General features: G+C 36.9%; 1 protein-coding gene across 2 annotated transcripts in view; it reads right to left on the reverse strand.

Moving 5' to 3' along the window:
- The window catches only part of LOC102229148 (leucine-rich repeat and fibronectin type III domain-containing protein 1-like protein), a 192,813-nt gene that overhangs the window by 39,742 nt on the left and 128,051 nt on the right, over nt 1-25,020 (reverse strand). For both annotated transcript variants that reach the window (XM_023351849.1, XM_023351848.1), the window contains 5 exons: nt 22,334-22,485; nt 21,981-22,234; nt 21,632-21,875; nt 21,369-21,526; nt 19,758-20,138 (listed from right to left, as the gene is read on the reverse strand). In XM_023351849.1, the coding sequence (XP_023207617.1) occupies nt 19,758-20,138; nt 21,369-21,526; nt 21,632-21,875; nt 21,981-22,234; nt 22,334-22,485 (1,189 nt within the window). The remainder of the gene's footprint in view (nt 1-19,757; nt 20,139-21,368; nt 21,527-21,631; nt 21,876-21,980; nt 22,235-22,333; nt 22,486-25,020) is intronic.

The following is a 25,020-nucleotide window of genomic DNA, read 5'->3' on the forward strand; positions in this document are numbered from 1 at the left end:
CAAAGACTGGAAAATGAAGAAGAAGTAGACCAAAATCTCAGCAAAATAGCTGAGAAGCAAATGTTTTATTAGCAAGTTGGGAACTAATTTGCTCACAGCTTAGAGCTTGTCCAGCTTTTTAATCATGCTTTTATTCCCTTTTTTTGCCAAAAAAGGACATGATCTACAACTGTAACTAATTTATGAGTATATTTTTGGTTCCAAGTAATAAAAATAATCTGGCACAAGGCTCATTAATTTTGTTTTGAATTATCTTCTGCAATTCCATCTCAAATATTAAGAGCCAACTCTGTCTTCCATCTGTACTACGCAGGACTGGCTGCTTTTCTCACTCACTGCTTCTTTCCTTTAAAATCCATGTAATGTAAAGCAAAAACATTATTGGTAAGGACAGATTAATCTAGAATTGTGATCCGAAACAAACCCAGCAAAAGTCCTAAGAATTCATTGAACTATCTTTAAAGAACAAGAGCCAACATTTTTAAGAGCTGAGCGATGCAATAAAAACAGCTTTATATTGGTTGGTATTGTTATGTAAAAGTATATTTTGTTAAGACAGCCTTATCAAAATGATTTAACCCCTAAATAATGTTGTTCCTATTAAAGCTTTGACAGTAAGCATGGAGAAGCAGCATCCAGCTTCTATGCACCACAAATCTGGAACAAACTTCCAAAAACTGCAAAATAGCTGAAATACCGAGTTCCTTTAAAATAAGGCTAAAAACCCACATGTTTATAGTTAATTTTGAACCTCAATATGTTTAATGTGTATTGACGATATGTTACTGTTTTCTCAATTGTCGACTGTATGTTATTTTTGTGATGTGTTATTTTTGTGTTTTTATGATGTAAAGCACTTTGAACAACCTTGTTGCTGAAATGTGCTGTACAAACAAACTTAATTGATTGATTGTCTGATTGATTGGTTGACAATTTCCATGGCCTAAGGGAAACAAAAAAAATAAGCCTCCGGGAACATTCCTTGATTTGATTCAAATGTGATTTGTATCTGGAACCCACCCACACAGGAACTCAAGGTGACACCCATTCAAAGGAAAGACAAAGTAATCCACAAAATCTGACAAAAAAGATTATTTCATCACACCTGAAGAGCCTAAGGTAATATAAGATCCTTAAAAAAAAAAAAAAAAAAAGAACATTTCAGGAGACACCATTGGGGACATGATAATAAAGTTGAAAACTTGGAACAGGCTGCAAACCTGCCTGGCTGAGGAAAAAAGCTCAAAATTTCATCAAAGGCCCTCAGCCATTTATGCATTGCTACTAAAAGAAACCCCTGTGTGTGCAAGGCATCTTCGGGATGACCTGATGAAGTTCTTCTGTGATAACTATAAGACAGGCACTGAATAAAAATAGACTCTGTGGCCACAGAGTTTTGTGAGGCAGTTCTATAGATCAATGAATTAAATCTGGAACTCTTTAAACATAAATAAACAGGAGTATTTCTGGCAACGTTGCTGGTCAGAATATTAATATAGTAAACGCCAAGCGTGGTAATTATTTTTGTTGTTTACTGAAGTTTTTTGACATTCAATTCACTAAGATTCATTCTTTTACAATGGCTTTTGAGGGGGAAAAAAATCACATTTATGATTTTAGTTGTATTTAAAAAAAAAATAAGACAATGGATTTAAAAACAAAGCACAGCGCTGCAAATATTTGTTGTAATTTGTACACAGAATTTAAGCACAGATGAGCTTGTGCAGGTTTATTTCAATAATGCAACATAATGCGAATAAACACTGGACTATCAAATAGCCTTTCAACAGTCTGAAAGAGCTGCTAGACAGTAAGCATGGGGTAATTTACAGGAAATATACTCTGTCTCTAAGCCAGCTTTTAAGCAATTTTGTCTGGGCTGTGCTTCTTTTCCTGTCTGTCTTTGCCTTTCTCTAAGTGATTTCGGTTCTGACACTGGGGGACAGATTGGGACGCTGATCCGGCTAGCCTGAAAAAGCCAAATGTAATAGGTTACATTTTTAACAGCCATAGGCAAATCTTCTCTCATTTTTCAAAACTATTGATTTGCAAACCGCCTGTGGCCCATCAGTCCACACCAGAGGTGGGTGAAATAGGGGCAGCAAGGAGAAAAAGATACAAAGGAAACAAGATAGGGTGGGGAGATTAAATTTAGTTAAAGTGCAGTGTTGACTGTGGAGGTCATGTACTCAATTTAGCACATCGGTCACAAATGAAATCCAGACAGGAAGAGAAGGAATGTGGAAGAAAATCACAAAGAGAGTATGGTTCGGAGAAACTGAAATGAAATATGGAAAAAAGCAATGTTGACACTAGGGAGCATGTATTTAGTTCAGCTGGTGGATTAGGGACTAATTTTACATTTATTAAAGTGAGCCATGGGGGGACAGAGTATCAGTGGGGCTGATGCTGGGTAACGGATTAGAAGTCTTGTAAAGGCTGAGACAGACTTTGAAAACTTGTGCATGGTCCACAGGCACAAGTTTTTAAAAGGTCTTAAATCCTTATTTATTTATGGGGTTTTTTTACCAAAAAAAAGAAAAGTTTTCTTTTCTGTTAAACTTAGAGGGTAGGCCTTTGGGCCCAAATCTGCAGTTTAGACTCAAAATGTAGCAGCATCTTAAAAAAAATTGAATATCCTTGAAAAGTAATGAACTTCCATGGCATTCCCTCCCCTTTAAGTGAAAGGATATGTCCATTATTTTGTTGCTTGTTTTTTTATTCCGAGGCAAAGAGAAGTAACAGCACCCAGCGTAAAGCTACAGAAGCAGCTGAGCTCCTGTGTGTCGGTAGTTGAGTGAGTTGGTGGCTCAGCTCAGCAGCTCTGCTCCTGGGCAGCTGGCCACTTGCACGGACCACCCTGGATTTCTTTCTTTTGCATCATTCTCAACTCCTTCCACCTGCTTTTGGCAGCCGCTATGGCATCTGCCTTGGGGTTGTTGTCCGTTGTCCGATTTGGTTATTTATTTATTTATTTTTTTTAATTTCGTGCAATAAAAAGCTTATTTGAAGTTTGTGTCTTCCAGTCTTTTGGTTCGACAAGCCTGGTCATAATAACTTGATTAATTCAAATCAAAAAGTGAAACTCATAGATTAATATATTACAATTAATTAACAGATTCAACACATACAATATATTTCATTTATTTTTGTTAATTTCGATGAAACAGCTAACAAAATCCCCTAAATAGAAAATTACAGATGTTTATGGCCGAGTGCTTAAAGAAACTCAGAATATCCATGACCCTTCTGAGAAGCCTCAAATTTGACATACAATAAACTAACCTAGAATGACCCTGCAATATTGTCAAAACACACAATGACAACAGCCTAACAGCGACACTATATTCTAGTTTTCTGTCATTAAATATAAATAGCCCTAATACAGGCTCATGCTGGGAATACATTACATTTTTATTTGACTTGTCAAGAATTGTTCTGCTCTAATCTTAAATCCAAGATCCAGAGCATTGATTTTAAATAATTAAAAACATAGAAAACTGCACTGAGTAGAAAAGAGAGCAAAAACTGCAAATGCAGAAAAAGAGGAGCTGTAGTGGGAAAGAATAGGCACACAAGTTTTTGTGAAGGAAAAATGAAGAAACTGAGTTGAATAATTCAAGCATGAAGACGCACTAATACTGATGTTCTGCTCTGATGGGAGCTGGATTAGCTACATGTTTACCCCCTTACACACACAGTCTTTGCTGATGATCTACTGGGCTTATGTAAATGCACTGTCAGCAAAAGCTTTTACACCATTACCATACATCAAAATGGACATCAAGGACCCTTACACATAGCACGCTCTGTCACGCTAAATACTGCCTTTACATAATTGATATAACATTTTATCCATCGTTACACTCATGCTCTCACATGTGTACATTTCATGCTCACAGAACAATCCATTGAACCAGTATGGCTCTTTATTCCATACACACATAATCATAAATGTGCACAAACACACACACACATTGACCCAAGTACTTTATAAGCAGCTACTGGCAGAGAGGAAAAGAGTGAGGAGGTTTTGATATGTTGACTTAAAGCCTCTCTCGGTCTGTCATATACATTTACCCTGCCTCTGTCTATCTCCTTGTATAAGACCCTCAAAAGACTGGGTTCCATTCCTGTTACACCTTTTATGCAATATATGTCTGTGAACGAGTGTGAGATAAAGTCTTGGTCAGCGTGTGCTGCAGATGCGTATGAGTTGGTTATTACTGTAGGTTTATGTTGACAGGGAGATGATAAAGAGAATATAACAGACATGCAAATGAGAGGGTGTTTGATGAGGGAACAGAGATAAAGAACAAATATAAACAGAAACATAGGCTTGGTGCATGACAAACAGAAAAGGAAGAGTCATTGGAAGATCTGGCAGTAAATGTCAGATCACTGACAAGAGGATGTATTGAGTTTTACGTGAACAGCTGTTATACAGTACCATAAAGAATAACAGAGGTCAATCATGTTCAATCAAAGAGGCTGTAGTGATTTGAGTTTTTCTGTGTGTTTATTTTGGTCTCTGTGTTTTTGTGGAGTCTCTGTGTTGTCACGTCTACCCTTTGATTAGTGACACCTGTCTCTTCTTTCCCCTGATTGTCTCCCTGTGTATTTAAACCCACCTGTGTTCCTTGTTGGGTCCTTATCTGGTCTTACGTCTTGTCAAGTCTAGTCTGCCGTCAGTCTCTCATTTTGTTCCAGTTGCTACCAGTTGTGGAGCTTTAGCCTTCCGCTCTCTCTGTGCTGCCTGGATTATTGGACTTTGTATTTCCTGGAATCTGCATTAAAATCATCATTTCATTCCCTACATCTGGGTCCGCTGCTTCTGCCTGACCTCATCTAACCGCTAATCATGACAGATGCAAATACTAAGACATTGTTGTTCCTTTAATGGTTCAGAAATTTGTAGTAAAAAAAAAAAGCAGTTTCTGCTTTGACATACATAAGGTCACAAAGTCAAACAGAGGAAACAAATATTTGATTAGAGACAATGCAATCTACTTGCCTTGTTGGTATGGTACGTTTATTTGAGTTAAGTAAACTGTCAGTTTCTAAACATATATTGATCTGCCTCTTTAATAGATACACCTCTTCAGTTAGTCATAACGCCAAAAGTGAATCAGAAAATCACATGACACCAACTCAATGCATTCAGGTCTCGAGACAAAAAGAAGATGACAAGACGAAGTTAAAATTGAGCTTCAGAACAGGGGAGGGGAGGAACAGGAAGGTGTCTGTGAATGTGGTAAAGTTATCAGATGGGATTTCAGAAATTGCTAATCTAGTGGGTTTTTCACACACAGCCATCTCTCAGGCTTACAAAAATTACCAAAGAAAATGAGAAAATATCTAGGGCTGGGAGCTATACAGGTAAAAATGCCTTCATTATGTCGGCAGAACAGGCAGACTTGTTGGAGATGATACAAGTTTCAGCAGCTGATATAACTCTTCATTTCAACCCAGGAATTTGCAACACCATCTCTGGACACACAACAGGTCAACCTCTGAAGCTGATGTTCAGCAGAAGACTGAGTACCATTCCTGTCATCTCAGAAGAGGAAACCGAGGCCACAATTCTCACATGTATTCACAAAGGCTTGTCAAATTTGTAAAATAACAGTTCACACTGATGGTTGTGTTGTTGGAGGGTCATTCTTGGCCCAGTTTGGGTCCCTTGATACTAACTGAGCCTCCTTCAAATGCCACAGTCTACCTGGCTATTGCTGATGAACGTGTCCATCCCTTAATGGATTTTCTTCCAGCTGCCACATAGCTTGCTACAGAGCTCAAATCATCTTAATTTGGTTTCTTTAACATGAAGATGTGCTGGTCAGAGGGAATGTGGTGAGTTTGGAGACTGTGGCTGGGCAGCAAAGCATTTCCCTGCAACGATATAAAATTCGTCCCAATGATAACATGATGCATTATTCACAGCTGCAAGTATGCAGTTTGTTTTTGGACCCTTTCTGTAAGACTGAATTTTCCACAAAGAGTAAGTATCTAAGTAAGTAAATAAATTGTATTTATGTAGCACCATTCTCAGACAATAGTCACAAAGTGCATCGCAGTAAAAAAAATAAATAAAGCCAAACAAAAACAGTAAAACCAATAAAAATACAAAGAAAGAGGCTATTAAGAAATACAATTTAACAACATTAAATTGTCATAGCAGCCCCGGCACCAGTGAGGCTAAAAATAATGTGTTAAGCTTTATTTTTAAAAAGTTACTTATCTTACTCAGTAAAACAGGGAAAGTTTTTCTGTTGGCATATCTTCATATTTTTCTTTACCAGCAAAACCTTGGAATGGCATTACATCTGTCTGAGCATTTAGAGAAAATCCACAACTGTGAATTACTGTGCTTATCTCTGCTCTCAGTCAGGAAAAGGATTTTTCAGGCAGAAATGTAATATAGTAGCTTTCCGGAAACATTCAGACTGTTTCATTGTTTGTCACTCAGCAAAGCAAAATCCTTAATGTTGTTCAATTTATTGACACTTATTCTACTCAATACAACTATCTATAGCGGGAAGGGGGAAAAAAGAGAAAACAGAGGACCACAATCCACTTTAAATCCCTCTGCTGGGAAAAAATGAATGGGATTTCAGTAACCTCACACCTTCCACTGGCAGAGCTTTGTTGTTTTATCTTTTATCTGTCTCACTGAATCAGATTTTTATTATTTATTTATTATTCAGCATGAATTATACTGGGACATTGGGGCATGTTTTCAGGAGTATGGTGACTCAGTTGAAGCCTAATGCCTGTTCAGTGAGACACCAAAATCAGGTCCTGTGTGTGGAGCATAAGCCAGGGCTTCTGCCCTAATGAGGCTTCCCTCCTACACTTATTTCATTTCTCTTTTCTTCCACGTTCCCTCAGCCCTCTCATTTTCACCTTTCACAACCCCTTCTTTTAATCCCCCTCATTGTCCTTCCTCAATGTTTTGTTTTTGTTATTCCTCCAGCCTTTTCCTCTTCCCTTTTCTCCCTCTAGCCCACCTGCTTTCTCTTTCATCTGTCCCCATTTCTAACCCATGCCTCCTCCCTGCCTCTTGCCTGCTTCCTCCTCAGGTCTCACTGTAGACTCTGCCCTATTTCTCTCTTGCTCCCCCGCATCTTAATAATATGAAAATTAATAACTAGAAGTGAAATGAAAATGAGTTTATGCATCTCTTTGAAGTTATTGTAAGTCACTTTAGATATTAGCATCAGCCCAATTCTTAAGAAATGTATATGTGAACAATGATTTAAAAAAAATACTACAATGGAAGCAACTTTCCCCCCCTGTTCTTGTTATTTGGAGCCAAAGAGAAGAATGTCTACGGAAAAGCATTTGAACTGTCACAACTACCTCATCTGTCAAGCAGGAGAAGTTTGGCTGGGCAATTACGAATATCATTCTGTTTTTGACTAACAAGAAAGATAAAATCAAATAAAACTTCATTGAAAATGTACCTCTATCTCATCTGTGTGGTGAGTTCATAGGTTGTCATAATGGCTAGTTTAAGTTTGTATGGAAAAAATATGAGATTACAGTTTAACATGCCGCTGAAATAACAAAACACTTTTCTCTTCAACAAGAGAAAGGTGTCTAACTGTGCAAATTTAATGGCAAAAGTATAGCAGAAAAATGCATATTTTTATTTGTGTCAGAAAAGGGATCTCAGATCTGCAAATTACATGTCACAGAAGTTGAGAGCTTTGGGGAGCAGGCCTGAAATTTTTGATTTCCTGTTTGTTTCAATGCTAACCAGCTATCAATACAAGTTGACAGCAATACAGTTCTCTCCATTTAATGTTTTCAAACACAAAAATAATGCAGGTATTATATAGCATTGTTGCAATCTGTTTAAGGAAATGCAAATCATCAGTTCATGAACAGTTTATAATTAGCAATGTCCATTACATTCAACATGTGTGCACCTATATACCAAAACAGGTTTTATCCAATTCACTCGGTGTAACTAGCGGTTAGCACAAAGTACTATCTACCTTGGGAGTTTATAAAGGTTATCATGGTAACTGTGCATGTCTCCATCTTAGCTAATCCTGTAGTAGCCTGCAAAGTCCTCTATAAAAAAAACAAACAAGCATACAAATACATCATAACCTTTGAAAATTAAATCTAAAAACTACAAACCAACACTGAGGAAACCTAAAAATGAGAATATGACAGGAAAAGAGAAGGAAGAAGGCAGAGAAAGAGAGACAGTCGGTGTAGTATTTCAAGTCTTTACCAGCAGGAAAAGAACAATATCCAACACGTCCACGGAGCATTACGTCAATCAATACATTTGTTGTAAAACATGTTTCACATGACCTGCAAATTGACATGCTCCTCATTATAAATTCAAATGTCCTTGTTCCAAATAAAACACTGGCAAAGGAGTGCATACATACAAAGCAAATTGTAATAATAATGCTAAAACTTGCAATACAAGACGGCTCTTCCTCTAATCAAGTTATTGAACTTCAAAACTCTGAAAAGCTCTTTAGCAAGCACTTTTAGTTCAGCAAATTTATCGTACTGGAAGGAATGCTTCAAGGTTGAAATGATTTCCCTGCTGCAGCTCACACACATTTATCAAAAGAGAATGAAATAAATGGAATTTTAATAAGGAACTACAAGAAAATAATGATTAAGTCTCAGAATTTATTCATAAGATATAATAATACAGAGCATTGAGAAGCCTTGGTTAAAGTTTTTTCCAGGTTTTATATGTTTTCCCAATGTTTAAACATGATAAAAGAGTATACTGAAACATAGATTTATGTACAAGTTCATGTTGTCTGTTTAATAGCCTCTGGTTTTTATCAACCTAAAATCTGTTGTATTTATTTGTAGGTCAGATTGAAAGTAATTTTTTAATATGTAGTTTTTGGTAATATTTAGTAATTATCAAGAGCAAAACAGGAAAAAAAAAAAACCCCAGATAAATTGTTTTCACTATTATGCAATGAGTACAGTTAAATATTTTTATCAATACCAACAGTGAATGGCCACATTTCATCACCCTGTTATTACACCGTTTACTGTACAATCAATTAGATATTCATGAATTCCCTGACTTTTGCCCCCAATCTCTTACCCTTCTGCCCCACCCCATTTGATAACCAGGACATACATTTACCCAGACTAGGAATGACAAGTAATCTGCACCAGTTATTAGGATAATAAAAACAATGTATTTGATGACACAGTTATAGTTGTTGCAGAATGACAAGAGGTGAAACACTTAAATCACATTTTGGGTTAAGTATTTTGAACCACATTATATAGATGTTGTGAGTTATATTGTTATTACTCAAGCTTGAGTAAAGCTGTGCACTACCAAGACTTGTTCTTATGAGGCTACAATGCCTGATAAACTCTTACATTAAATGCAATAAATTTTATTATCTTTAATCTCATCAGTATTAAAGATTTATGTGACTTAGCTATCAAAGATAGGGCAAAACTGGTCTGAGTCAGGGATTTTACAGACCAGGTTCCACATCAAAGAAAATGACTGATAGGGGATGTAAATTTTAAATGAAGAGGAAGCACCTGTTGCAGTTTGTGGCAGGAAACTTTGAACCAATGGTGTAAGATGCATTATTAAGCCATTTTGCTTGTCACAACACCAATATGCAGTGTGTAGAGTAAAAACTGTACTTCTTAGATGTCAGCACAGCTTTTCCCAGTTCAAACATTCATGGCCCTCACCTCACATCTTCATCAAAAAACCGCAAACAGATTTAGGAATGACGATGAATGCATGAGGTTAAATATAAATAGCAGCAGCTGGTTATTTTCCTCAGAGGTTGTGCAATATTCAAACACTTTATTGCCAGAATGCTGTATCATACTTATCAAACGGCTGTAAGCAAATGCAGGCCAGAAATTATGTGGCTTTTCATTGACTTTGTGTTCCCAATGATTGAATAAATAAAAATCAGGAGATTTTGAAATACACCAAGTATCGGTTAGATAACCAAATGGACTTATCTTTGTTATGTGATGACATTTTACCTAAAATATTCTGAATAGAAGAAGCCTTAGGAATAATTTGGCCTTTTGAGTGAGATATCTTTGGAAACAAGAAAAAGTCCAGTTTCCTTTATTTAAGCATCTAAAACTGTCATGTCCTTATCGAGTAAACACCCATACTAAGGTTATGAACCCTGATCAAATGATTTGTGCAAAAAATTACAAAATGAAGCTCAAGCAGGTTAAGCAGCATCTGATAAAGCTACACATACTACAAAAAGTGTGTTTTTATTCAGGACATCAAACAAGGCTTTTCCACCAAAGTAGATCTAGAGCTTAACCAAACTGTTAATGGAGCCAGTTCTTAAGCGGTTCTGTAAAAGAACCAGCTTAATATTCTGCAAAATGAGGGTCGATCTTATGCACTTATGCAGCAAGTGGAAAATATTGGCTACGAGAACAATGACCTAGTTACGCTCTTTGAGGAGTGACATCTAAATAAACAACAAGAAGATCAGAGACAGTGAGCTTGTGGTATTCTGATATCAATCTGAGTTTTTAATGTCAAAGCTTATTATATGAAAGGTTTTTGTCTTAACGGTTACCTATTTGCCTTCTGTTAAACGAGCTATAAATTGTGTGTATAAAATCTTTTTCACATAGAAATTTCATCTGCTCTCTTCTGCTATTTTGAGCTACTTTCAGAATGAACTGTGTTAGGGCTCTGTCACTTTTATGATAGTAAGCTGTTGCTGGCCACACCTCTCACCTCAATGTTTACATCTGCACTTACAGATCAAAATGGCTGCAAACAAATGCACAATTGAACAAAGGTACATCTTTGACCCGGAGTCAGAACTTAAAGCAGAGGAAGGAGGAGAACTGCTGATCAACTGCTAGCCTTTGCTTTCCACTGGAATCAGTTTGGTGGAAAAATAATCTCCAAAATGCTGGAAAGCCACTTCTAAGGATTACTCCCTCTAACTACAGTCTGTTTTCGAATATAATATAACATCTGGGCTTACTACAATCTGTTGTCTGGCATCTCCTGTGCCTCTGAGACTCATTTGATATCACAAAGTCGTTGTCAGTAACATATATATTATAACAAGTAATGGATAGCAATGGCAAGAGTAAACTGTAAAAAAACCCAAAGCAGTTTAATTTTTACTTTTTCCACTGAGTAACCAGTTCATCTTTCCTTATTGATATGTATAAACAATCATAGTCACCATGCAAAAGATTAATGTGGGTGAAAGGGAACAGACAGGAATCTGAGAGACTCTTTTATAAAGATTAGGTGATTTATAAAATGCCTATATTAAAATGTGTATTCTATACTTAAAACTAGGAAAGAAAATTGTCTAATTGCAAACAAGCAAAATCCCAACTGGACAGAAATAGTTAAAAGTTTGCTAAATGACTTTAGATGTTCATAAAATATAGTCAAAATATTAATGGTTAGTTTAATGAAAAGTGAAAAATCCATAGGAACATTGTTGCATCCTGTTTTCTGACTGCCACTGTGCCGTCAGAAAACAGTGGCACGAAGTGGATTAAGTTCAGCGCCACAAGGAAGCCTTAAGAAAACCAAACTTAAGCTTAATCACTGATGAAGAATTTGTTTGCTCATACTGGAATCCATCCACCAGCCCTCGTCTCTTATCCCTATCTACCATAGCAAATCCCTTCTTATCTGTTTTCCTTATCCTCTTCAGTGTCTCGTTTGCTCTGCTCCTCCCCTCTTCTGCCCCACAGTCTCCTCCTCTAATGCCTCAATCCTTCCTTACTCACCCCTCTCTTCCTGTGGTGTCTTTTTTTACTCTTCTCGCTCTCTTTCCCATCACCATCATCGTCATCCTCCTACACTCACATTCCCTGGCTAACTGGGTGTCACAAATCTTTTTAAATGACTTTTTTCTGTGTCCAAGATCTGAAGCTAAGGGGGAGGGGGCGGCATGGGAAAAGAGGTTGAGCATGCAGAGACTTGGGACGGGGGCAGTTGTCACGTTATAATTAAGCACTGATTTGGGACACTGATGAAAATGCCAACAAGAAACCAAGCAAGTGGATTATAGGCCAGGCAGCAAAAAGCATTCTAACAAGAATGACAGATTCCCAGCAGTGGAAGGAAAAGATATGCTGATGATATAGTATAAAAATATAAGAAAACCTAAACAAAATAAGAAGAAGTAATCCAAACAAATAACATAAGTAGCTTTTTATTATGTACAATAAAATATATGGCATAATAGACATAGGATGAAGACGTAGGAATTCTACATAAAGAAAAAAGAACCAGTCTGCAGATGTGAAAAAGAGACATGATTAAACGGATTGCATCTTCACTGTCTTTGAAGTAAACTTCCCTGATTCGACTCATTAGTTATGCATCTAATTGGCACAAAGACAGCAGGTGTCAGACACAGAAATGCATGTGAGTGTGCGTGCATGTATGCATGTGTAAATGTGGTTGCGCGCATGCATGGGCAGCCATTTGTCTTTAGCTCTTTAAGCTCATTAGTGCATATCCAGTGAATCATTTAATTAAATGACAATGACCTACAGCAAACTGACTACTCATCGCCGCCAGTGGGTGTGGAGGAGTTCACACAAGCATGCATGACCGTAGGTGTGTTATTATTGGACCGACACATCATGGTAGTTTGATTGTGTACATGCATTAATCCTGTTTGATAACTACTGCATTACATCACAGGGAAGTTATTTTTGGTTTGCCTTTTTTTAATGTTATTTATGCCCAATTTTATTTATTCTTTGTTTCCTGTCTACTTTGTTTATTTTCATCAGTTTTACCATAGCTGTGTAAATATTTATCTTTAGGGAGTTAGTGTTACTACATTCCTTCCTAGGATTTTCTTTACTTTGGTTAGAATTATATTTAGCCAGTTTGTGTTTTCTCCTCCTCTGCCCCTCCTCCATGCCATCACTCCCCCTTTCTCTTTCCGATGCACACTGTTAGTAATCAGCCACTGGTTTTCTATCCAGTAATCAACTCCCTTAATATTTAAGCTCCTCATTTTTCAGTCACTAAATCCTGGAATTTACTGTTCTCTCTCTCTCGTGTTTCTTCCACATTTATTTGCCCAGTCGTGTATTTGCTTTTTCAATTCTAAGTCTCTTATACATTTTTTTTTCATTAAATACCTTTACAATTTCACTCAGTTGGGTCCTTACCAAGTCACGACACAATGTGGCAGTTGTGATGAAATTGGTCTGCGATAGTCATGGTGTTCTGACAGCATAATAATTCACACAGACTGCCGTAGATGATGACTGTCAAATAACAAACAAAATAATCAGCCACCCTGTCTGTAAAAAAAATAAAAAAAACAGCCAGTGTTATTGGGACTGGTGGTCAATAAAATGCTAAATCTGCTAGTTTAGCAGAATCCTAAGGAGGTAAAAAGTAAAGCTGTGTTTGCCAATTTAGATGCCTAAGGCGAAGCAAAAACTGCACAAAATTAAGTGACAACATACAGAGGTAAATGTTGAGTACCAAAGTCAATGTCCTAGAAGTCCACTTAGCAGCATGTCCTTTTGCCTTATTAGAACTTCAGTGCTTGTTAATGAAGCCATGTTCCTTCGAGCCACTGGCTGTCATGTCCACTGTGTCATGGTCATAATACCAAAAGACTTCCTTAAGAGACGGCTCTTAGTTTGCCAAACAGCCCTGTCTGATGATGTTATGCAAGAGAAAATCTCTCAAAGCCATCCATCTCTCTTCACTCACTATCATTTTTGGTTACAGTTGAAACCAGATATTTATTTACATATACCTTATACATTAACATCATTTTAAATCAGACCAAACCTCTCTTGTTTTAGGCTAATTAGAATGAGCACAAATAATTATTTTTACTAAATGCCAGCAAAATAGCAATAAATGAATAAATAAATAAAAACAGAACCTTAGGGGATCAATAAAGTATATTATCTTATGTTAAATTCTGAAGCAATGGTACATGTGTGTATATTGACATACCTTGAAATCTGTGACAACCAACCCAAGGTCAAATTGTGTGAGCTACCCTATGACATCTGCATGAATGTAATGCTGGAAGTTTGCTGACCAAACATGCTACTACCTTCATCTGCCATTGAAAAGCAAGACAGATACATAGTATTGTGGCAGGGCTAATAACTTTGAGCCAAAATGTCTTCACAATGATCAAAGACAGTGATAAGTACAGAAAATGATTACTTCATGTAAGTGCTTTGAAAGGTGGTTTTACCAGCATTTAAATCACGTAAGGTACTCCTGTTTTTCTATCACAGACTCTTTTTTTTATCTACACTGTTGTGTGTTTTTGCTAAACATAATTTTGCATTATAAAAGAAGAAAAATCCAGGTGATTTTTGCCATGCATTCTGATATATGAAACCCAGTACAGTAATTTTACTCTTGAAACAGGATGTCCAGTTTTCATCGTCAAAATTTTCAGCAATTGTGTTCCAAAATTTAACAATATTTCAACTGTGTTCCATGGAAAACTTGTAAGCAGAGTCAATGTACCTTCTTCTCTGAAGAATGAACACAGTATATTATTACTCTGTTTTTTCCATATAATTTTAAATGCTCCGTCTTTATTAAAGCTATACAAAAGTGGACAGCATCGGCTTAAAAAATACACAATTTGAAAAATGTAACAAATAACTAATGCATAACTAAATAAATATGTTGACCACAAAAAGCCTCCCCTTACAATATCACTACTTATTTCCTATGTCTTCTCAGCTGTGGTCCTCCTAACATGAGTTAGACATTCAACTCAGTTCTGCTACATTATCTTATAACACTACCTTTCACCTCACTCCTTTTAATGGATATTGAGCAAAGACAGATGGAGGGGAGGAAGTGGGCACATATGCACAATCTCAGAACCATTTCATTTTTTTTTTTCTTTTTCTGAGATCTGAGCTAGTACAGTGTTAATGCCCTCTAATGGATATTAATATTATTTGATCTTTCTTTTAATGTAATCCTCATGAACTAGCCATGACATTCTTTGATAAAGTATGATCACAAGAGAGTATATTTATCCCAAATAGTTTACAGTTACTAAACATCCATAGCAAATTCAGTTTCACCTATGTTTATCAGAACTTGTATAAGAAATGTGCTAAATGCTTTCTTTTAAAAATCATATTTTACTGTAAAGTGAAAACACATGCAGTAGGCTACCCTTCACACAATGAATGATTTAGGTTTTTATAAAATAATGAAATATGCTTCACAATTGCAAATCCATAATGAGTCCAATACTGAAATCTCTAATTTGCCATATTCATTGTCTCAACAAGTTTTCTGTGATTTTTATGCTTGAATGATGAATCAGACTCACACCGCTGAGTCTTTAAGCTATGTATGATTAGTTGTGGTGTTGCTCTATTGCACAGATGCCACTTTCTAGTCTGTATTTATATAGTGTTGTTTTCAAGTCTCCCTTTCTTGTTAATATGTCTTGTATATTTAACATTGATCATACTGTAAAGGCAGCACTCGTGTTGTGTACTTCCAATACTTATGCCTGAGACTGATTATTAATACATTTGTAAGTCTATTACAAACACAGTAATTAAGAAACAGATAGCACAGGAACACAGCCATACAACCAGCGCTTTAATGAAGCAGAGCAACCCATTTCTGTGTGACTTCTTTCTCCAAATGGTTCACACAGTGTGCACTGTGTCAACTGCATCTCCCAATCAAACAACCTTGTGTCTGTATTTATTTTCTGAATGAAAGTTTCAAAATGGTGTGCTGTTGGAAAAATATTTGAGAAGCTCTTTTTAAATTTTTTTTTATTTTCTTCATAAGGTTGTTGCTTCACAGGATAAATTGTAAGTCTTTCACTCTGGTTACTTTTGGGCATTTTTTAAATGTATTTAAAAAATACATTTTTGCTTAATATGCTTTTAAGAATTTACTTTTAAGAATTAATGTAGCCACTTCCAGATTGGCTTTAAAATCAGTCTTAAATGGTAATTGGCCTATACTTTATCTAGTCTAGTTAACGTCAAAGAATTTTACTCAACATTCAGTCATTCACCCTCTGACAGAGGTAAGCAATGTTGCATTTTAGCACATTGTAGTCACAGCATAAAGAAGCAAGGCTGCCATACAACTGGTCCCAGCAGCGGGTCCTCTTCTCAACTAGGGCCGTGTGACGTTTGCCCAAGGACAAGACAACTGAGAGGAACAGAGTGGGTGTTTTAACCGGCGACCTATTCGTAAAGTCCAAACAGGCAAGTTTGTGGCCTTAAAGGAAATATGGCCTTTAAATGCACTTTTTTGTTTTTTAAGCCTCTCTCTCGTAGATACCATCTTATGGTCACTAGACTCCAGTCAGAATCAGATGGGTTCTAATTATAGTTGAGAATATGCCTGTCTTATCACAGCCAGCCAGTTGAAGTTGATTCCTCAGAGCAGGTAAAAAAATTTATGTTTACCTCCTGACCTTTCCATTTCTATAACCTCCGGGGTATTTTAAGACATTTAAAATGTCTAAAACTCAGCAGCAGACAGAGAGGGCTGGTTTTTGTAACTGAACGATCCTATCACATTTAACAACAGAAAGGCTTTTTGTCTTTTCCAGCCAGGTCATTAGAAAGTAAATGCCTGACAGAAAATTACCCCATCAGCCAGATTTGGGCTTGGTGTTTATTGTTTCAGTTCTACAAAGTTAGACCTCTGTTCAGCTGATGAACAGCCAGTTTGAATTCAATTGCACTTTTAAATAATTTGCCTATTTCTGCAGTTTGAATTTTTACTTACGTCCAGGGGTCTGATTTCTAAAACACTGTGTAGGTTTCACACTCAAAAGCCAAAAATAGCATAAAGGGACAAAAAAGCCAGACTACTAAAACCATGCGCACGCATGAAAATGCCAGAAAGCAATTTCCTCTTTATTAGTCACAGCTGCACCTTTGTGTACAAGGTTTCACCTCATGTCCTGCCCTTTACTCGCCCACATTCAACTATAAATGACCAATGTAAAGCCCCTCATAAATATTAAGATGACTTTAAATAAACCCACTAATCAATGTTATTTAATGGTCAACAAGGCAACCACATAGAAAAGAGAAAGGGAACACAATTTCATCGAGGCAGAAACCACTGTGTTGCTGAATGAATTCAAGAGTCAAAAAAAAGATAGAATTTTTGGTAGGCACAGTAGTGACGTGACAAGTAAAAGTTACACATCGCCATTGGCATTTTATGAGGCCGATGGCACACTCCACAGTTGAGTGCTCCTGGGTGTGAGCGATATTAAAGTGTGCCTCCTCTGCTCTCTGCGGGTCTGGAAAGGAGAGTAGGAGCCAACATGTAAGTGGGAAGCCTCTGTCCCCTGCAGGTTATAGTGGAATACTGTGTTTGTAAATCAGGCCCGAATAAATTTTCTATTGACGTTCCAAGAAGCCAGCCATTGGCAGTCTATTCCCTACACTACTTTGCACCAAGATGAAAGAGTCATGTGAGCCAGGGCGTCGTGTCACTAAATTTTTCAGGTACGTGTTGGAGTCACATATGACTTGCACATCAGTAGCTAGAAAATTTTGGTGGTTTCTTCAGCAATGCCCATGCATCCATCATTACTCATGAGTGTCACCTCAGTAATTAAATGTTTACAGTAATCAGTCTGATTGCCTTTGACCGTGTCAACTTTTTGTGCTACTCTGTGGTACACATCACACTCGTGATCATCTGGTAAGAGGAATGTGATGGTGCGAAAACTTTGATAAAATATTGTGCGGATTTTGATGCAAGACTTAAGTTGGCTTGGAGATCTTTCTTTTTATTTTAAAAACTTCTTGAGTAAAATTATGGCTCACCAACAAAAGCATAAATAACACTGCTGTTTTGAATGCTTACAATAAAGTTGATCAATGATTGAAGTTTAATATGGAGTGAAATTAAACGTCTGAGAAGAATCATGATGCAGTGTGGCCTCAGTTCCCCACCTCACCATCTGTGTCGCCCTATCTCCAAACTGAGTGTACATATGGGCCAGAGTTTGCATTTCCAAACATAACATTTTCCTGTCCAGTTTGTTTTTTGTAGATCACAACCTTTGCATAGAAAGTGACATGTGCCAGTGTCAGGCCCCGTTTTGTGCATACACCTTGTTTATAAATGAGACCATAGGGGATAATCCACTGGTATAAAATGCATCTATTTTTTCCTGGTCTTTGTATTTTGACGAGCTTATGTGCCATTTATAAACCTGACAACTCATAGGCAGAAATGATGTCAGATGACATCAAGTCAGGAAAGAAAATTGCTAAGCAAAAGTTTTCCGGGGGTTATCTCCAGTATCGTCTAGTGAGGAATGTTTAGTTTATAAAAAAAAAAACAAAAAAAAAAACAGCTAAGATAATGTGACTTAATAAATTAATTTAAAAAACTGCTTAACTTAACTTAAAAATGCAGAAAAGTTTATTGCAACTTCTCTCTAAGGTGCTGAAAAATAGGTCAATAATGCAAATTATAGCAATTTTAAAATGGTGAATAAAAGCTTAGATCGGGTCAATTTCTAGGCTTCACATTTCATTAAAGTTTTGAAAACTGAGGCTAAAACTGCTAAGCTAATAATTACACTTGAGTCTGAAGAATAAATAAAATGCCTGTAATTATACTTATTTACTCAGCTAGTACAGTTATGTACGGTCTATACCAAACCAAACTGTTACTTTTTATTTCTGTTTGAGTTTTTATTATTATTTTATTATTTACAGAGGAAGTCTAACATGAATTCAATAAATGATTTCAAACTATAAGCTCCAAATGTTTAATATGCAATGTATGGGGTTTTGAAACAGAAAACCAGCTTAAATCCAGTGATGGAAAAATCTGTAAAACTGTGATATTTTGCTAAGACATAACATCATGGTCATAAATCCACAGATATTCTAACTTCCATGACTCACAAATGTTGTTTATTCCAAATTTGTCACTTATTAACAGATCTGATCAATAGAATTCACACACAATGATAATATATTGAGCCAATTGATTTGCACTTCACAAACAAACTGACACATTATACAGTATCTCAACAGATTTGTGTGTGACATGCTCAGGGAGATCTTCCTCTCATATTGCCATGACAACATCTTAAAGCTCTTTAGCAAGGGTTTCCCACAGTAGCCAGAGTGACTTTCAGTCAGTATTGCATCATGGTTTGAACAATGAGAACATTTTAGGATTATATTTTTTTCAAGAGAAACTAGAAACACTTAGTAGTTATGTTTACTTCATCATCAGATGAAGAAAAAAAAATATTAAAAAGGTTTTTATGGGGGAAATTTAACATTTCATACCAGAGAGCAAACTAGATATGAATACATCTTTCATGCAGAACTCAAGCCACTAGAAGCAGTGAGTAAAAGCTATCTTTTTATAATTAGGAAGAAATCCAGAGGAACCAATCACATGAAATGTCTAGATATTGCCACTCTAAACTCAACAATGAATCTGTTCTACTCCAGATGTTACCATCATTTCAGTTGGCTTGTTCGCCCTCATCTCCACTTGCATTAATTGTCATCTGCTCTCATCCTCAGAGCAACAGCTAAAGCCTCTAGGATAGCGAATGCTCAGCTGCGTTCACACATTCTGAAACATGCATAAAGATACAAGCACCCACATGTCTTTCACAAATAACCTTTCCAAAAAGGCATACTGAAAGTACAGCACAAAAGAAATCTTGGGAGCAGCAAAAAACATGAGTATTCAGTGTGGATAACCATACCTGTAAACCAACGTGTCATCCCCGGAGCTGTTGTACTGGACCTGGAACATTCTCACTCCGGATGTAGGAGTTTGGCTGCTCCATCTAATGAGGGCAGAGTTTCCTGTGAGCTCCACCAATGATACCCTCCTGTCAGCCCCTCTTGTTTCGTTGTTAAGCATTGCAACTTTGGAGGAGGTCAGGATGTCAGAGGGCGCTGGCTCAGAAGAAGGATCTCGGCTGCGGCTTGTGCTGTTTGCAAGATGAGGCACAGCTGTCACAACTAACTCCACCCTTCCTGTAGATTCACCTGCAGCGTTTGAGGCGATACAGGTGAAGTTTCCTGAATCCTTCAGGGACGTAACGTTGATTTCCAGGCTTCCATTGGGGAAAACTAAAGTTCTGAAAAAAATAGAGTAGGAAATAGGAAGTACATTCCACTAAACTTTTCCTGATTTTCATCAGCTGTGATTAATAATTAATAATTTCAGCTTGCTAATTGCCAGAATAAATAGGGCGAGATTTATTTAATCTTTGGAAGTTCACAAACATGTTGTATTTGCTTTTGGAGTAATGTCTTCTTCCTCACTAGGTGGCGTTTCAGCCACTAAGTGTAGAAGTCATTTCAATCTAGATAATGATGGACAACAGCTCCAGCTAAAACTTTTTATAAGATATGTTATTTCTCTGGGATTGATACACATTTTGCTCCTAACCATGTTCCTGTGTGGTCAGAGAACATGACTGCTTTCTGAGCTGTGCAATGACTGGATATTGACCATGCTGTGTATACATACACATAATTATTTGAATAGAGGAAGTTGACACCATCCAGCATATTGAAATCATAACCCTTTGACAAAACCAGACTCTTCCTTCTCCCTCTTTGTATCTTGGCTGTGAAACTAACCTGTCAGAAGCTTTTTAGTAAATAAATCCATTGACTGTACATTTTTACTACAAGTTAGTAGAACATAGCCTTTATACAAGTACATTTCTTTAGTGGAAAAAAATTGCCTTTTTTCTTTGAAGATGCATATAATGTGACAAAGAGGTCATTTTTCCCTTATCCACTCTTCAAAATGAAAAAGACAAAAAATGTCAATTCACATAAAACAAATATATAGTGATCTTCATAGGTCAATAAATTACTTCAAGACAACAGCTACTCTTGGAAACATCTCCATATCTAAAGTCAGATGAATACTTCAAAAGGTTTAAAAACAACTGGAACTGTGATAACTACATCTTTCTTGTGTTTAGTCTGCTGCTCACCATAGTGAGCAGGATGGGAAAGCAGGTCTAAATATCACATTTAGAGACCTACAATATTTGTTCAATGTGAGACTATACAATTGAAAGACATTATTAATTTATTTTTAAGCATTTGTTCTAAGGGTACCATTAAATGGACCATATTTCACAGTTGGCTTTCATGAGCAAAATGGTTAGATCCTTTAAGTACGACAAAGGTTTTATCTTCATGATCTGACACTGAAAATTGAATGGAAACATCTCCTCTTTTAAAGATTCTCAAATAAGAATTTTTGCAAAGATCTGACAATGGACATTTATTATTGCAAGATTGTTCAAACTACAGGCACAGCAAGAATTGTAATATCATGGTGATACCTGGAGCCATTGGATATAAGTCGGCCTTCAGGGCTGATCCAGTGGACCTCAGGCTCTGGGTCTCCATTTGCTTTACATTTTAGACTTGCAGGCTGGCCTTCCATAGCAACAGTATGAGGTGACTTTCGAGTCAAAACTGGTGGGTCACAAATAAATTCCTAAAAGGAACATCAGAGAAGTAGATTAAGAGATCTATTTTCTATTTGTGTGTAGGTGTTTGTTTTCTCTTTGAAATTTAAAAGTGAAAGGTGAAATGCTCCTACCTCTTCCGGTATCGTCCAAAAGTATTTGGCGCTGAGATCTGAAGGGGATGCACACGTCTCGAGGTCATCTTCTCTGGTCAGTCTCCTTAACCACAAAAGCTCACAGTTGCAATGAAGTGGGTTTCCACCAAAACTCAACACAAGAGAAGAGAGTGGGGAGCCTTTAGACTTGGCATACACTGGGATTCTCAGGAACAACGGATCTGGGGGAATCTTCTTCAGCTTGTTAGAAGTCATGTCCAGCCTAATCATGAACGGGGAAAGACAATGGAAAAATTTTCATGCAGTAGTAGAGGTAAACTTTTCTTCAGGTTTTTTCAGTTCAGTTTGTTAATTTTCATGTCCTTACCTGGCCAGTTTGTGTAGATTGGTAAAAACTCCCTGGGGAACATTCTCTATGAGGTTATGATCCATATTCAGGGTATTGACATTGGTGAGACGCCCAATCGTGTCCCACGGCACCTGGTCAAGGTTGTTGTAACTGAGGTCTAGATCTTCGAGAGTGGTCACAAAGTCATCAAAGGCGTGAGGAGATATGGAGTGGAGCTGGTTATTGGCCAGTATCAGATGGCGAAGGTTAGTAAGACCTTTGAAATGGTCGTCCTGGTGGTCAGAAATGTGAAAAGGCAATAAGATCCTGAAATGCAGTCATGTAGCTAAATATTAGTTGCAGTGGATCATAATTGGACACAGCAATCTTACCTTTATCACAGTTAATCTGTTGGAGTCCAGATGGAGCGCTCTCAGTCGCCGCAGATCACTGAATGCTGAAGGAAGAATCTGACTTATGGTGTTTCTGGACAGCGTCAGATGTAACAAGCTGGTCATGTTAGCAAAGTCTTTTCTTCGGACCGCTGCAAATTAGCAGAATAAGCACCAAAAAAATGTATTTTATAAAAAGGAATGCCAGGAACTATGACATTTAACAAAGACAGTCAGAAATTACAATTAAAAACGTGTGCAGCAACAAATAGTGCTAGAGCAGTAGGTCCCACATAGTTGTTATACCAAGCTTAATTCCTCCTCACCTTGCAGTCAGCTGTTACCAAAATCCATGGCTGAACTTATCTATAACTGCAATCAATCAAGACAAACTGTCTCTGAATGTGGGTAAATCATCAATGAAACAGTGGCTGTCATTCTAATGAAAGGAAACCAGAAAGGAAAAACTCAAGTATTCCAAATGACCTCACAACCAAACTAGAAACTTCTGAGAAAATATTATTATTATCTTCAAGTCGTCCCATACAGAGCAGGAAAGGTAAAAGGAACACCAGTAAGCATCTGTAAAACATAATATATGCTCTGTCATGACTTCCAGTTGCATTTTAGCTCCTGGCGCGGTGGGGTTTGTTTAATACGTTTTAATTCACTGTATAATGTGTACCCTGGAACTTTTTTTTGATTTGCCCAGGCTTTACTTTCTGCACATCAAACACCCTCCCACAGCAGTAAAAGCATACTTGAAGGGAACATTGTAAAGTGATATATTTGCATCCCTAGAGACCAGACCTTGAAATAATCAAAGCAGTGCAAGGACAACTTGACAGAACTAACAGCAACCAACATCCAAAGTAGAGCTTTGAAATGTCCTTCTCGAAGTAGAACTATTCTTGAAGCTGTTACAATAAGGCATTTCCAAGAGAATTTAGACTGTTAATAAAGAATAATGTTTAAAGCTTACTTTTTTTCAAATCCCAATTTTGTCTTATATAACATATATTTACTGTGGTGTTTTAACATATTTTAATCATTGTTTTATTCAGGCACATTGAAGCAGGGATGTGCACAAACATTGCCTTTGACAAATCTGAATACTCATTTGTTTAGATCGGGGTTTAACTGTCATTGTACATTATCTGTTTTCTTTATTTTATGTTAGTTTTTAATTTCTTTTTATTTTATTTTAGGTTAGTATATTTAATCTTTTTATTTTTTGGTACACTATTTTTCTGTAGATTTAGATTTGTTGAACCAAAAAATAAAAATGTAACCATATTATAGATCTCCATTAAGATAACAGAGGAATGTGCAGGGCTTGAAGAAGGAGAAAAGTATATCAAATATGCGTAAAGTGAGGGGAGGAACCAGCAATGAGCAATGAAAACCAGACAGTGAAGAAAGGGTGAAGGACGACACTGGTGGATAGGAACTGATCCTTGATAAATTCAATCCACATAGCTTCATTGCTCTAGGTACTGGCTATTCACAGAGTACTGTAATCAACTCAATTGTTCAGAAAGTTAAGCAGACAAAAATTACATTGTAGATAAAATTGTACAAGAAATATGGATAACCACTAGAGTTTAGATCTATAGCTCAAACCCGACCCAAAATTTGGGTTGGGTTGGGCCACAATTATATGGTTGATGGCTGGGTTGGGGTCAGGCTTCTGAGGTGCATTTTTAAATAGCCTGCAATACATACAGCACAGAGAAAACTAAACAAGAATGCATAATATAAAGTTGTTTTAATTTATTTTTTTCTAATTTAAATAGAGGAGGAAGTACTTTACCTTGTTGAGGAAAGGAAGGAAATAAGGTGCAAATGTTTCATTCTGCTGGGCACCTAACAATTATACATCCCAGAAGATTTGCAAGCAGAGTGCAGAGTGAGGTCTGGAAATACTTTAAACTGGTGTCAGTTTAAAATATGTCAGGTTCACTATGAGCTCTGGCCTCTAATTAGAGTTAATTAGTGGGGTTGGGTTGGTGGTTGGCTGGATTTTTTAGGCCTGGTTTTAACTCTAATAACTGCAGCTTTTATAAAGAAAAGCACATTTAACAGTTTGGAAGAAATTCACAAGGCATGTACTGCTGCTGGACTAGAAAGAGGGTACTGCTTCTGCATCACTTGTGTCAAGCCACTCCTGAACCAAAAACAACTTCAGAAGCATCTTCCCCAGAAGAAAAAGCTCTGGACTGCTGCTCAGTGGTCATAAGTTCTTCTTTTATTGCAAACCAAAATTGCTTTTTTTTATCTTGACATAAAAGGTCTGGAAAGAGGAAAAAGTAAGTCTGAAGGGGGGAAATGTACAAAATTGAAGTTTCTTGAGGAGTAGTCTAAAGTTTCAGTCAGAAAGAAAGCTGCTATTGTTCCATTGCATTTCATGAAGTCCAAAGATGGCACTCATTTCATGGGAAACCCTAAGAAGTGCTTTTCTCTGCTCATAAGGTTGATGGAGATTTTGACTTAATTTCCCAGCAGAACATGGCATCTGCCACACTATCAAAAGTACCAATACGTGGTTTATTGACAACAGTATTTCTCTGTTTGATTGGCAGAAAACCAGCTTTACCTACAACCAAAAGAAAATCCATGTTGTATTTTTCAAAAGGAAGATGAGGGACACCAGCTGAACGAAAGGAACCTCTGCTTCCTTAATGCCT

Source organism: Xiphophorus maculatus, chromosome 18 (genome assembly GCF_002775205.1).
Source record: "Xiphophorus maculatus strain JP 163 A chromosome 18, X_maculatus-5.0-male, whole genome shotgun sequence".
NCBI lineage: Eukaryota > Metazoa > Chordata > Actinopteri > Cyprinodontiformes > Poeciliidae > Xiphophorus > Xiphophorus maculatus.